Source organism: Crassostrea angulata, chromosome 8 (genome assembly GCF_025612915.1).
Source record: "Crassostrea angulata isolate pt1a10 chromosome 8, ASM2561291v2, whole genome shotgun sequence".
Lineage (NCBI taxonomy): Eukaryota > Metazoa > Mollusca > Bivalvia > Ostreida > Ostreidae > Magallana > Magallana angulata.
Genome location: NC_069118.1, coordinates 24,710,596 through 24,726,737, shown reverse-complemented (window position 1 = coordinate 24,726,737; position 16,142 = coordinate 24,710,596). Strand labels below are relative to the sequence as shown.

Sequence of the window (16,142 nt, the reverse complement as noted above, 5' to 3'; positions counted from 1 at the left end):
GCTGTCAACAACTCAATGACACTTGTTTCAAACTTCCGTTTCACCATTTTTTCTTCATTCTGGGCGTAACTACACATTAGTTAAGCACTATGGTTCAACCTTTCTGCAGTGAGAAAAATGTGTAAATAAACTATATATAATACTATGTGTGTAGATCGATATTTCAATAACAATTTGTTCATATTTTACTATGAGCACAGAGTCATTCAGCAGCCTTCTATACTTTTTTATATATGTTACATATAGAGAAAATTAATATCAACACTTTGTGATTATATAAATTGATTTCATTGGATTTATTTATTTTTGCTTGCTGGAAAGGCTCAAGAACCTACAATCGGAACACAGCATAGCCGCTAACCAATGCCGTTGTTACATTTTATAGCATTTTATAACAAGATGATATATGTTTATTTAATAGCAACATAAATAGATGCATATAAACTTAAAACACCGATATAATTGTCGGTATGTTGGTCAGTTAGTGTACACCGTTACGTCACGAGAGCTCCGACTTGTACGACATTAACTTAATAGACATACTCGTCTGTCCAAATTTAGGGAGTAACTTTTGTGATTCTTAATAGTTTAGTGAAATGTTGGAAGATATTGTATCTCTATATATTATAATAGCCTTTCCTATTAAGAAATTAAGCGCCTACTAGTTAACCAACTAGTTGATTCAAAAGCAGTATAATCATTTTTAGTGATAAGCGTAAAATTACTAATATCATAGTTTAATATACAATGCATGCTAAAAGTATTCAGAATTTATAAAGTAATGTACAATCATGTATATATGCAATTATAGCTATATCTGACATTAACTGTTTTAAAGCACATCGACAATTCGCACGGAACAAGTAATGCCATCGAGTCTCATACAAAAGAGAAAATGATATCACATATTAAATAAAAATTCTACAATATTAATCGGACTAAGAGAGTGTAAAATGTAGAAAGTAAAATAAACCCAAAATATACATGTACATTATATATGTATACCTAAGATATGAAATAATAAACAACACATATGTACCCGTCTTTAAGATAAATATATCACTAATGTATAAATATATTATATTCTGAATATCTGAAGTGTATAATTGGCCGTAATAAGTCGCCGTAAACAATATGAAAGAAAAATATCACATATATGTCTTTAACATTTAAGGAGCGTTCACAGTGACTTTAACCATCTCCAAGAAGGTTAAGACTCACGTTCACCGATTCTTGCGATTCGTTTCTTCCACTGCAGGTTATCTCCTCTTCTCCAAAACAGAGGGATACCGTGACCATTCTCTCCATTCCAAAGCCTGGCATATCGACCACCATCTGTCCAATCTGGGTGCAGCTCTTATCTGTGACGTAACGAGGGTCCTTTTCAGTAGATTTGAACAGCCTTACCTTCATCTTCCTCATGTCAGCTCGGTGTGCGAAGACTTCAGTGGAGACAGGTTCATCTAATTCGAACGACTGTCCGATTTCTGCAAGTTTATTGAAAACATTTTTGCAATATGGCTGTCCGTCTTCTTCGATTTTGTGCTGGGGGTCATCGTAGTCTGTCATGAAATAACGTATGACGTTGGTTCCGTAAGTGAATTTGGAGATACGTGTCTGAATGACAGTTGGATTTTGTCCAAATAGTACAGCTCCGCGCATAACCGCAAGCCAGGGTTCGTCTGGAATAAAAACATGAAGCTTTTGACCAAAAGCCTTTGGCAGTTCCTCTCTTATGTATTCTGACTCCGCAAATCCGCCAACGAGCACCATATATTTAAGCCCAGCTGCTTCAGGTTTTCCTAAAAGCGTTCTTGTATGGTTTACAATGCTATCCAGACAGGTCTTGAAAAATGTTTCCACAATTGATTTGTCCACGCGGAGACAATTCCGCTTTATGTCAATTTTCCCAGCATACTTAGTCTCAAACGCAATTGCATTGATAAGCTTTTTGTTTTTCTTATTTTCAAAAATTTCAAGCAGTTCGGCGGGAATTTGGATAAGAATACGACCATCTTTGTCTCCGCTAATATTTCTCTTCTTGGCCTCAACATCCCTTTCTAAGTCCAGCAAGGCTGATTTATGATTCTTTTTTAGCTCTTCCAGAACGTCTTTTCCGATCAAGCTCTCTAAAAAAGCCATAAATTCTTTGTTGACAGTCAATCCTCCCCAGGGCCCACCAGTGGCATGGTGAATCTCCTTAATGTTATTTCCTTCTGCTATTTCCTTCAGAGAGATGTCGACAGTTCCACCTTCAATGACAATTTACTTTTTTTTTGTATCAGATGACAGTTATATTTCAAGTGAAATGGTTCTATTCATTGCAATTGTGTAGTGTGTTAAAAAATACAGAAATGACAATGATTGGAATTCACTCTAAAGTTAAACAAATTCTAAATATGTCTTGTATCTGCTAATGGAATTACTCTGCTAATGGAATTATATTTTACTTGCAAAACTATTTGTTGTTGTACTTGTATTTACCTCCGAGATCAAGGACTATATATTTGGTCCCCTGTTCAAAAGACGGCATCTGTTGATGAATATTACCCCTTGTTCTCTCTATCAGTACTTCTTTAGCATATATGGATGCAGCTTCGGGTTCTAATGCTAGCCGGAATTGTTTAACCGGAATCCCTGCCTAAATGAAAGATTGATGTATACAATTATTAATGACATGTTCTTTTATTGGATATATTTTTTTTCTATCTTTATATTTTTTTCTACCTAATTTCAAGTTCCATCGCGTGAAGTATTTCAACCATAGAAGTTCACACTTTCAAAAGCATGAGCTATATATTTTTGGATTTTCTGATTGAATAAATAGGTACAAAAAAGTTTCATGAACAGCCGGGTACGATATTAAAGAATTTTAAAATTTCGAACTATGTAAAATTACAGCAAAACATGGTTTTCGCGATTTTATATTCTCGCGGTCTGATCCAAAACAGCGGAATTAAGTATTCGCGTAAAATAAGAAATTAACAGTAATTTTATGCTTGTATTTCCGTTTTAAGTTGGTTCTTTCATAAAATGATTACAACTTTAGATACCTGAAAATCATATCTCTACTTTTAAACATTAATATGGCTCCTGAATATCTTCAGTATATCTTATCACTGGATCATTATAAGAAGTATAACAAAAGAACATTTGTTTGAGATAGTTACACAATTATGATGTACCTTAGTGCAGATTTAAACAATTATTACTTGTCTCTTGTCATTCATATAACTGCAATCTTTAATATATATCTGTAGTGGTTGTTTAACATCATGAGTAAGATTTACCATTATCGCGGCCTCTCTCATAAACTGCTTTGCACCATCGTTCCAAATTGCAGGAATCGTGACCACCCACATGATGTTTTCATCTCGTATCATGTTTCCTCTAGCCTGGAGATCGTCCAAAAGCCGCTTCTTCATATACCTAATGCTGTGTCCAAATATATCTTTCGCTTGCATAGCGTGTCCCTCGTCATCAACAAGAACGGTGTCATTTCGAAGAGTCTTGCAGATAAAAAGAGAAAGTATATACAATGAAATAAGATGGGTCAGTAAGTTAAAATACATATTATCCACACATCATGGTGTCATCTTCTATTTTGATATCGCCTACATATTCTCGCTGCTATACATATTTTTATTAAACCCTTTATATACAAAATTAATGTCATACGATAGTAACGTACATGTGATTTAAAATATGATATTGTAATCGAAACACAATGGCGTTAAATATAACTGTGACGTGGCTACTGGGGTTGAATACATATCTTATCTTGTAAAAGTTTATAACATTTAATTTTAGGATATATAAAAAAATCAATCATATTTCTTTACCAAAGAACATACACTTTAAGCGTAAAATTGTTCCCTTTACGAAGAATGCACATAAAAATAAAAGATTACCTCATTTTCATACAACAGCATCTTGAAGTTTCTGTAAAAGTAGTACCCATGGTGAGCATTATCGTCTGCTAGTTCTCCGTATTGTTCTTCTGCAGCATAACCAAATGCGACAACTTCCTTATTAGATTTCAACAGCAGTACTGTCGGTGTCTTGAAAGTCGCTTGTGACGGTCCTACAATGGGTGACCACATCAAACTGTTGATACGGAGAGGGTACTTTTCAAACTCCCTGGTAAAAGACCAAGCTATTCCTGAATACGTTGTACCAAAATCCAGAGCGGCCACCAGGAGAATCTCATCTGATAACGCTGTCGTGTCTGTATGTTCCTCTGTAGGCTGACTACAGGGAGGAATCCATATCCCTGCTGGTTCGTCAGACATTTTACGACAGAGAAGAATTCAATTGTACTAAGTGACACAGTTTTAAATCTAAATACGGATATTATCTGTAAAAGAAGAATTAAAACGAAACTAGCTCTGTTTATTTCCAGACGTATTTATAAGATGTTGATATTCTTTTAATAGATTAGTGTATATAAAACTGTATTAGATATACGCTTGACCTGTATTTGTGACATACGTTCACTTCGTAAAATATGTATATATGTTTTATGTAAGAAAGCGAAACTTGTTTTATGAACCAGAATTATATTTACATATCCATTGATTTTACAAAGAAAATCGTTGAACATTATGTATGAATAAAAAATCATAATTCAAAATTTAAGCAATTTCAACATCCTGAATCAAACATTATATTAAACATTATGATTCTTACCTTTCTAACATCTTTAATTTATTTAGATATGAATTTCAAATCGAAAGTGAAAAAAAACCCCACCTTACTACATGTACCAGTTCGAACTAATCAATATATTGGACATTTAAACTGCATCAAGCTTTTTTTTTTAAATACCCGAATCTCCCAGTTGGATATATGCTCCACGGATATCGACCTGCAAAAGATTAAATATGGAACTGATTGGTACATGTACCAAGAACACTCTGGCTGACAATGGTTTTGATATATATGATCTTAGTTATACTAATTTAGATAACTATTGTATATTTATATTTTAGGGGAAAAAAATAATAAAGTTTTCCTCACTAACAACTATTTTTTTGAATGATTGACAAATATGCCTACACATTTTGTGCAAATACGATACCACACTATTTCTTGCTTCTTAACAATTAACTTCTGATATCGTCATTTTTTTTTACATCAAACATTGTGTCAGATTTTCTGCGGTATGTTAAATTTGCGTTCAGATCGAGACTCGCATTTGATAATGTATGCAAATCGCACTCCGTAATTCACTATAGCTAGTGAGGGGTTTAAAAAAAGAATTTTCGAGGCAAGTAAAGAGAACACAAATTTGATAAAACTGAACAATTCTGTTTGGTATAAATTGCGAAAGGTATATAAAGACGTGATCATAATTATGTTAATCAATTGAAGATTAGCGCAAGGTTTATTCGCCACAAAATGTAGGATTTTGAACTCTTCTACGGCATGTCGACCGGAATTTTTACGCAATGCTACAGTTCCTCAGATACTACATGTAGCATTGCCGTATACAAGAAAATAAGATTATTAGGTTTGTTCCTTTTATATTCCAATATTGAATTTTGAACACATTTTGGGTCCCCAGTGTTGGTCAGAGGTCACAGTTTTACCAATATAAAAATACTCTATGCCAGAATGTTTGTAATGAAATGCAATCTAGTTCTTAGGAACATTCATTTTCATATGTTTTCTTTAGCAATTCTAAATGTGTTTTAAACATTTTGACCCTATAATTGTCATTACGGTTTTTCAAACATTTTATAATCTCCCGTATATTGGGATGCTTTTCAAGAGGATATTATATATTTTAGAAAATGAACGTGATTTTCTATAAGATGAAGTTTTTTCATAATTATGTACTTTCTTTTTAGAATATCTAACTACCGTATTTCTCAAGTTTTGTGACTATTTTTCCTTTGAAAAGCGTTTTGCTCTTCATTTTAGCTAATTTTACACATGTATTTCTGTTTTCACATGGATGTTTTAATTTGTATCGATTGCAACTTTTGTTGATGATTTGAATCTTGAGTTTTAAAGGTATTTGTTAAAAATTGTGTTTAAATTTCAATGACAGTAAATGACAACAGATCATTAAAAAAGCTAATTATGAAATTTAATATTTCACAAAAAAGGTTTTCGAAATAAAAATTATGAAACATTGTCACAAATCAAAGAAGGGCAGAAATGCTATTGGCTACCATTAAGTCAAATCATTTTTGGTACTCCTCATATATCAACTATCCACCTATTCAAAAAAAAAATTGTATAAAAGAAAATTACGCGCCCTTCCAAGCAAATGTGGAATATTTTATAATTGTTATGAAAAAAGAAGATTATTGCGCTCAATTAAAACTCATATTCACATGTCACGAACAAAGCTACTGCAGCATTCCATAGCTTTATATTCCTAATTGGTAATCTACATTTAATTTAATTCGATTTTCCTTCAAGTTATATCTTCATTAAAGTTTTCGTGAATGCACTGAACTTGAACATACGTTACGGTTTAATTCGATCAGTATGATCATACCGTATAATCATTGCGGACCTATTTTGACTTTCAGCGATAAATATTTCATTACATCGTTCATCTCGACACTTCTTCATCCAGAGTTGGCAGGCGGAAAATTGTCGATAGAGGCTTGTTTTACAAGGATATTATCTGCTTTGACCATCATACGAGAATAAATCGAACATTTTTCTGAACATGACGACACAAGCTCATAACTTTTATAACGTTATGAATCAACTGTTTATACAATAACTGTCAGAGACAATTTTTTACGGAGCCTGACTAAGTCTTCTCAGTTTGCTTTCGGTCAATTATAATTTATATTTTTTCTTTCGAGTTTTGTTCGGCATTTATTTCTTATTAAATGTAGCGTTCACCAATGCCAATGCCAAATAAACTCAAAGATTTGAGCAAAGTGCATTGTATTGCTCTAATAATTCATGTACAGTAGCATTATTTTGTTGTTATGTTGTTTTTAAAATTTTGATAAACATTATTAATCCGTAACTTATTTTCATTTGAAATTACTTACAATAAATCAGAGTATACCTAAATAATATGACGCGTTCAACAATTAATTAATCGAATTATGTGCAAGTTAATATCCTAATTCTTGATTAAAACAAATCACCATGCTACTAACTAGGTGCACGTTATATAAACACATGCCGACAAATGTTTTGTCTGCGTTCGCGATTCAATTGCCGCTGCTAACGATGCTGATCTACAAGGCACGTGATCTTTTGCTCCCTGCTTACTCGAGAACGAACACACGCGTTCTCATCAACAGCCACAGAAAAGATGAAACAAACGGAGAGAGAACACAGAAGCCATATCATGACCTATCTTAAGTGGCTGTGTGTCATGGATTGAGATTGTGTTTATCAATTTACCGAGTATTTGATGTTCTAGCGTAAGTAATACATTTTCTTCGTCTGTATGCTTAATAGAATATTGTATCATGCAATTTATGCAATGCTGTTTTTTGCGAAAATAAAAGTTTATACATTTCGCTGTCGGTAGCATCTACATCGTGTGTTTATATTGATTCCTGTGTGTTAAGCCATACGCTAGCTGTTTCCCGTAACTTGATTGATTAAAAAAAGCCAAGTGCCTTGGGGAATTTCACATCGAGTCTGTTATCATATTATATGCCTGTGTTACATACAGTAAATCTAATTAACTTATGTCGCAGTAAAAATAATAAAGCTCTATTACAGCCGTAGAATCAATAAATTAATCGTATTGTCGTCTCTATTGTTTTTCAACTCTGTATAATCAACAGACAATATACATTGTTTTGTAATTCTTAAGAAATCTTGAAAAGTAATTTTTGATGAATACTTTAAAAAATACAGCATTATTGTAAATAATAGCATTTATGTAAATTGTGATATGTTATTTTTATGCTGGTACCAAAAATAGTAGTCTAGTCGTAATATAATTGTAATTCTAATTTTTGAGTACTTTTGAGTATTTAGCTGATCTTCCTTTTTGTCTACATTAGCCAATCAGAGTGCGGCATTTAGTCGCGCGATGTTTTGACTACGTCACTTTAACTGTCAGCTGTCAACAAGTTTGTAAACACCGCAGTCAAGTTTTTGTTGGAGGTAATACTATCTCTAGTGGTTATTTAATTTCCCCGAGGCAGGCTCCGTCCAGACAATGGCGATAGATGTTTGTACACGTATAATCGGTCATTCGTTCATTCGCCGTTCGAACAACTCTCACGATCTACGGAATTTCTGAATTTCCTCAAACCTCACACTGTGTGTTTCATCCGTGAAAATGACTTGTGCCATGCGGATCCACGGAAAGTGACTACTGACATTTTGTCATATGCGGAATACCTCAATGAGGGGGTTGGTATCCTTACAGTTATTATAGGGCAACTACTTAGACGTCAACCATGGGCCTCTCGGACATCCTTCAATGATGTCATCATTGTCATGACTGTGAACAGCCAGCTCAAGTCAGAGACTGAAAAGCTTCATGGAATTCATTTTTGGTCTCATCGTGGTTTCTGGGCGGACCTGACCTACCTGGGGAGAGATGGGGGTCAACATTGAATCTGGTTCTCGCCACATGGAGAAATACCTTCACAACATTAGAATAGCTGTCCTTCAACATTCAAGATAAGCAGTCTGACATATTTTTATTATTCTTTGAGCTAAATTGCATTCATAGTGTTCAATATATTCACAGGCATATGCATTAAATTCACAATTATATAGCTGGTAGGTGTATAAAGAATGTTCATATGTATTTATTTATTTATTTTTTTTTTTTTCCTGTTCACATGCAGGGTCATGTGTACTATTTTACGGTTCACATGCAGAGACGTGTGTACCCCTTTTCTGATGCACATACAGAGTTATGTGTACTATTTTTCTGGTTCACATGCAGAGTCGTGTGTACTATTTGTCTGGTTCACATGCAGAGTCCTGTGTAATTGATTCACATGCAGAGTCATGTGGTTTATTTTTCTGGTTCACATGCAGAGTCGTGTGTACTATTTGTCTGGTTCACATGCAGAGTCATGTGTACTACAGTATATTTCTGGTTCACATGCAGAGTCGTGTGTTCTAATTTTGATTCACATGCAGAGTCGTGTGTACTAATTTTGATTCACATGCAGAGTCCTGTGTACTAATTTTGATTCACATGCAGAGTCGTGTGTACTAATTTTGATTCACATGCAGAGTCGTGTGTACCGGTACTAATTTTGATTCACATGCAGAGTCGTGTGTACCGGTACTAATTTTGATTCACATGCAGAGTCGTGTGTACTAATTTTGATTCACATGCACAGTCGTGTGTACTAATTTTGATTCACGTGCAGAGTCGTGTGTACTAATTTTGATTCCCATGCACAGTCGTGTGCAATATTTTTTCTGGTTCACGTGCAGAGTCATTTGCACTATTTTTCTGGTCAGCATGCAGAGTCGTGTGGACTATTTTTTCTGTTTCTCACTCATGGTCATGTGGACTATTACTAATGCACATGCAGATTCATGCACACATGCTTTATTTGTATTGTTACATGTAATTGTATGTAAGTTTACATGTGAATCGAAAGATATACACTGTTTTGGCGCAAGTCCTATAATTTCATTTTCCTATTTAATGTTTGTGTGTCAAAAATTGCAATTAATCACATAATAATTAGCTCGTGTGCACCTATATCCGCATGATTTGAGTGAAAATTTGTACACTCAAAAGTTGCATTAATTGTATATTGGGTACATTTAGAAAATTGATTTTAACAGTTTTGAAATATCTTGTAGGCGTTACCATGCCAAAACGCAAACATCCTGTGGAGACAAGTGAAGGTACTAGAGCAAAACATAAACCACAGGCTGAACCAATCGATTACCAAAGACTTGCGCAAGAAATTGTTAAATTGCAAAAACCCAACTCTGATGCATCAAGCAGTACAGTGGTACCCCTAGAAAATGCTGCATCTGCTACATATGCAAACACCGTCAATGAGTTACCTGCACCAACGACTGCTTCTTCGTCTATGCAAGATAACCCTATATTGTCAGTTGTATCTCAACTTTTAGAAAACACAGGTGAGCCAGTAGGCACAAACAAAGGTTTCTTCAATTCTGATAATCTTATCTCTGTAACAGAAGGTATTCCTCTTGGTGCGACAATACCACAAAAGATAAAGGCAAAAATTTGGTCGAATGAATTTTTTGATTTAAAAGTATTATTGTCGCACCAAGATGAAGAACCTCTTATGTTGTGCATTACTCCAGGGGTCATTAATGTGCAGCAAAGTTTAAAATCAAAAACCCCCATGTTCATCAGTCAGTGGACTGATTCCTTTCTTATCTTTATTAACATTAGAATTCAGAAACACCCATCAGAAACTCCCCATTTATTAAAATACATGAGCTTTATTAGAGAAATGCAAAGACTGCATGGGGATGTTGCTTGGAGATCATATGACGAATCTTTCAGAAAGTTTAGGGAGTCTTTGGCTGTAGATTGGCAAAAACCTATTGAAGAATTAAGAGGTAAATGTATTGCCATGTCCAACATTTGCAGTGAAAAATCTTACTAGTATTATTGATTTTGTTGGTTTGAACCCTGCTCTATACAAGGGTCACAGCTTCAGGATAGGGGCAGACACTCATGCAGCACATTTGGGTTATTCTGAAAACCGCATTCAATAAATGGGAAGATGAAAATCTGATGCTATTTGCAGATACACACGTTTGTCAAGCTTTACATTTTGAATATGTATAGCAAATGCTATGTATATATATTTTTCTTGTAAGATTTTCACAGTTCAGAAGTTAACTGCTGTGTATTATAATTGTATCTGATATGCATTGTTTGTGTTTTTAATTCAATGCATAGATTTGTTGTATGTCAAAATTCAGTTCTCATCACAATTCCCTATCATTTGTCTTATATTGGACATTATTCAAAGTGTGATTCATGTATAACATTTATCTATACTATGTGCATGATGTGGTTACACATAACATAACACAGGTCAGAAGTAAACTGATGTGTTTATGTGCTGTATATTTTTTTTTTAACCATTGTCTCTGTTGTTTGATTTTGTCATTTGAGTAACATATGTGCCTACTGGTTCATCTGAAAATGTTTGATTACATGTATATCTGTCTTTAAAACATGTTTGATAGTATAACAAACTTTTAACATGTATATTATATAGCGGCTGTTATTTTAACACAGGGCAGAAGTCAACTGATGTGTTTATACTTGCAAGGTAATTAAAAATAAGATGTTCCTAGTGGTATTCAAACTGGTTTGGTTAATCTGTGCCTTCATGATATATTAATATCTATATCTCCATATAAGGCAGGGGTAAGTCATTGCCATATGTGTTGTATGTACTGCCATATTTCATTTGTTGACTACCATGATCTGGCTAGTCCACTTTGTGTGGGGTCTTTTTGTGCAAACCTGCTGTTTGCTTTTGGTGGCTGTTTTTGTTCAACAATATTTTTGTTGCATGTATATTTGGTACATGTTATAATGTATACATCTTTGTTTAATATGGGGGAGGTCATTTGCTCACCTCTTATAACTTACATTCAATGTCTGGTAATGGATATTATGACTGTTTGAAGACCTCCCCTTATTGCCTAATTTTTCTTATTAGCAAAAATAAATGGCAGTACATACACACAACCAAGTTTTATATTTTTCTATCAATCCTAGACAGATCAACAATATTACATAATACAGCATTATTGTAAATAATAGCATTTATGTAAATTGTGATATGTTATTTTTATGCTGGTACCAAAAATAGTAGTCTAGTCGTAATATAATTGTAATTCTAATTTTTGAGTACTTTTGAGTATTTAGCTGATCTTCCTTTTTGTCTACATTAGCCAATCAGAGTGCGGCATTTAGTCGCGCGATGTTTTGACTACGTCACTTTAACTGTCAGCTGTCAACAAGTTTGTAAACACCGCAGTCAACCCACCCTCCTTCCCCTTCATCACCATTGTAGTTGGGGATTTATTTTGCAATGTATTACACATGTTTGTTGCTGTTGATGTATGAAATGCTGTTTTTGTTCAACAATATTTTTGTTGCATGTATATTTGGTACATGTTATAATGTATACATCTTTGTTTAATATGGGGGAGGTCATTTGCTCACCTCTTATAACTTACATTCAATGTCTGGTAATGGATATTATGACTGTTTGAAGACCTCCCCTTATTGCCTAATTTTTCTTATTAGCAAAAATAAATGGCAGTACATACACACAACCAAGTTTTATATTTTTCTATCAATCCTAGACAGATCAACAATATTACATAAAATCCGTTTGTAATCGTGGTTTAATAAACAAATATTGTAAAATGCATTCCATTTGCCTCAGACGTATAGATTTAATTCCCTTCCATTCATTAACCAACTTCTTTTGATATGCCACCAAGCCCGAGGTCTCTGTGCTCTGAGAATTTGTTTATCTCATAACTCTATCAGTGTCTTTGATACTGCAGCTATTTGTGGAGTAGAAGTAAACGTTTTGTATTCTGATGGGTTACAATTGTTAATACCTGCTTATCGCCATGATTAAAAAAGAAGGAGCAATTATATAAAAAAAGAAATATTATCAGGACAATAAAATTCTAGGTAGTTCAGGCCCGATTAATTTTTTTCAAAGCTTTGTAAACTCAAAAAGCAAATGCTTTTGGAAATTTTTTTTTTTTATATATATTCAATGATTAAAGAAAAGTAGTTATATAGTGGATAGAGAGTAATGAAGTAAATTGAATCATGTCATACGTCTTTGAACTTTTGGTCGGATGAAAATTCTGTTTAATGAATAATTTAAATGTTCGATTCGATGTTCATGGCTAACAACAAAAAATGTAAATTTTGTTAATTTTAGTTGTGAGCAGACGACTTGAATTACATGTACCATGGCTACGGCCAGTACCAAGAAACGACGTACCGTTGTCATAGCAATGGATGGTAGCGAGGCCTCTTTGAATGCCTTCAGTTGTAAGTCTTTTGTGAACATCAATTGTGTCTGAATATTGCAGTAGTAAACTAATAATAATGTTTAAGATAACAAAATATAGTGTAATACATGTAAGTTTTGTGCATAATCCAACAAAAATATGATATTTAATGAAGAGTATTCAAAAAAATTCTATAGTGAATTCGCTATGCTGCTCAAGCAATCATGTTTGCTGGAAAAGATAAATTGCTATTAAAATAATATCAAACATATTTTTGAAAATGTTTGCCAATGTTACAAACACCTCAAAAATTTAATTTGTTTTAAGGGTATCGTACTCGGGCCAAAATGGAGGATGACCGTATAACGTTGATTCATGCAGTGGAAATATATCGAAGCATCTATACCGCCCCTTGGTTTCAGGGTAAGGGACAAGCTGTCCATGAAAGCAACATCTGTTGTGATTTTATTCCGATCTCAGTAAAACTCAGAACTGCAGCAAGGTGCTACATGCAATTTTTATAAATCTGCACCATTGCTGATAAAGTGAACTTTTGCGTTGTTGCATAATTTTCCGATATTACAAGGTTTCTTGCATTTTACACGCATAAGGTTTAGATCTTTTAACTTATCACATTTGTAATACTATATAATTTAAAACCAAAGTGTCAAGAATAAGAATATAAGACAAGTAAAATGTATTTGTACCCATATTTAATGTCTTCTTTTAACAAAAAATATGATAAATGTAACAATTTTCGTTTTAAAGGTATTTGTTTAAATGGATGTCGAGTACAAAGAATATCATTATCATTTGCTGAAGTTTACATCAGCAAAAAGTATGAAACAATTTTCTGCATGGAAATAAAACAGTCTATGCATTTTATACATATAAGCTCTTCACTAAATTACGGAAGAAAATTGACGTGCACATATTCTCAAAATCAATTTTTTATAATGGTTTAATGCCAATATGTGATGAATATTTACACTCATTCTGAAGCGCAATCATGTGAAACATTTCACAAACTTTAACGTTACGCTTTAAGAAGCAAAAAAAAAAAAAGAAAGAAAAAAAAGCATGGACATTTATCAATGTTTAGTTATAAAATATTTAAGAAATGTTTATTGTTTTCAGACATTCCTTTTGCTATTGATGTGAACGCTGTAAGAGCAGCATACGCCAACCACAAAATAGAAACGGAAAACAAATTGTACGATTTGGCTCTCTTAATGAAAGCATACTGTGTAAGTGTATCTATCGATCAGAACAAATAGTGGGACCAAGCTGTGAAGATAATGGCGGCTTTAGAATTGCTATAATTGTGTTTACCCAATTGATGAAATTTGGCAACTGTATATGTTTTACTTGTTTAGAATTGTGGTTAAATCAAACAAAGATGTATTGTGTACTTAATATACGATATCGGCAACAGCTTTTTAAGAAGCGGAAACTTGTAATATTTTACGATATTTAGTTAAAATTCTGGTATCTTTGATTTAAAAAATGCAAATTTAGGAAAACCTAGCTAAAATATTTCTAACTATTCTAAACGACATACATGAAAAATGGTGTTTTGATAGACATGTGGTATAATAATTTAGTTTAAGCATTTAATGCGTATTTTGGGATGTCGTCGGTCCTATAACACACCAGGCCGTGCAGATAAATTTACCGCGCGTCTGCATGACCTTGTCTGATAAATGACAGACAATATCCCAAAATGACCATTCAATGCTTAAACTAAAGTAATTAAAGTAATTAAAAATGTTTGCATGGGAGAACCTCTGTAACAGTCACAAGCGTGAACTTTGATATTTTCTCGTGACGTCACATTTCAACGTTTATCGCGTCAAAATAACCCCTCGTAGGACATTGAGAGTGGTAGATTTCTAATGCAAACAAAATAGGAAATATAACATTTTTGAATATGATTTCTCGTTATGTCATAGATGCGATAATTTTATTACTATGCCTTGAAAATTACTGAATCATACCAAAAAAATTTTTAATGTGCTCCCCAAAAACAGTTATTTTTCACAGGAAATAGTGATATTGCCCTTAAAAAAACTGTAATATCATTCTCGCGTGTAATGCTTCAGCATATTAATTACGTCGAATTCGAAATATAGCTAAGCAAAGGTAAACAGTTTCTCGAAAATAAAAATGCAAGGACAGCGTCTGCTATTCAGAGGGAATCACGTTTATTGTTCAATTTGAAAAGATATCTAATTATCTAAAGCATCGATCGACATTTTACAAAGCATTAATTTGTTAGATATGGAGATGCAATAATAATTGAAATACACTTGTTAAAGAAGTAAATATATTTTTAACTGATTTTGATTTTTAGAATTGCAATATGACATATTTATAACATACACGTGTACACTGAATGTAAATATATGCATTTTAAATATAATGATACATATTCGAATACTTTAAAAGAAAAGTGTTGTTTTTTAATCTACCTTTCTGGATCATTTAGTTTGATATTTTAAATAGACGAGTTAAGAAAGAAAGAAAATTCAAACAGAAAAAAACCCACAATTTTTTTATTTATTTTATTTATTTACACTATAGTTAGAGGGAAAAGTTCGGAGCGTCCATGCGGATAAGCCGGGAGAAGGAATAGTTCGTATCGCGGAGGAGCTGGGCGCCGACCTGATTGTGATGGGGTCACGTGGGGAGGGAGCCATGAGGCGGACGATAACCGGAAGTGTTAGTGACTATGTTCTTCACCATTCCACAGTTCCGGTTCTTATCTGTCCACCAAAGCACCGACCAAAATAAAAAAATGCGTTTTTATTATTTTCCACACGTCGTTTGATGTATACATGTATAATGCACACATTTTATTTAACGATTTGTTGTGTGAAGTTACTTTTTGAAGTTATGTTTTGCACTTTTTTAATGTTTTAAGATCAATAAAGTAAAACAGTATATTATACATGCCATTGAAATTGTATTTGTTAAAATAATTTAAAACAACATTATGTAATTGAAGAATATTTCAACAAAAGCTGAACATTTGCTATGTATAAGCTTAGTACAGGTAACTCTTATTTAGAAGTCATCAGCAATGCGTGTCTGTGGCACAGGTACCAGTGTTGATATTAAAAAAACTCGCCTTGATAGCACTTTATCTTTTTGGCCCTTCAGTTCTTGCATGTGAAACA

At 33.4% G+C, this 16,142-nt stretch overlaps 3 protein-coding genes across 3 annotated transcripts; 2 read left to right on the top strand and 1 right to left on the bottom strand.

The window, feature by feature from the left end:
* Positions 1 to 313: 313 nt before the first annotated feature.
* On the bottom strand, positions 314 to 4,300 carry LOC128161689 (heat shock 70 kDa protein 12A-like). Its single transcript, XM_052825055.1, has 4 exons — positions 3,912 to 4,300; positions 3,291 to 3,509; positions 2,485 to 2,641; positions 314 to 2,252 (listed from the first exon to the last, which is right to left on the bottom strand). Exons 1-4 carry the CDS (start codon positions 4,290 to 4,292, stop codon positions 1,192 to 1,194), a joined length of 1,818 nt encoding a protein of 605 aa, XP_052681015.1. The 5' UTR covers positions 4,293 to 4,300; the 3' UTR covers positions 314 to 1,191.
* Positions 4,301 to 7,236: 2,936 nt separating this feature from the next.
* Positions 7,237 to 15,913, top strand: LOC128161474 (universal stress protein in QAH/OAS sulfhydrylase 3'region-like). Its single transcript, XM_052824750.1, has 5 exons — positions 7,237 to 7,406; positions 12,891 to 13,003; positions 13,291 to 13,386; positions 14,101 to 14,210; positions 15,547 to 15,913. The coding sequence occupies exons 2-5, from the start codon at positions 12,922 to 12,924 to the stop codon at positions 15,754 to 15,756; spliced, it is 498 nt and encodes a 165-aa protein (XP_052680710.1). The 5' UTR covers positions 7,237 to 7,406; positions 12,891 to 12,921; the 3' UTR covers positions 15,757 to 15,913.
* On the top strand, positions 9,564 to 12,308 carry LOC128161473 (uncharacterized). The gene has a single exon (XM_052824749.1). The coding sequence runs from the start codon at positions 9,789 to 9,791 to the stop codon at positions 10,563 to 10,565; it is 777 nt and encodes a 258-aa protein (XP_052680709.1). The 5' UTR covers positions 9,564 to 9,788; the 3' UTR covers positions 10,566 to 12,308.
* Positions 15,914 to 16,142: the final 229 nt, after the last annotated feature.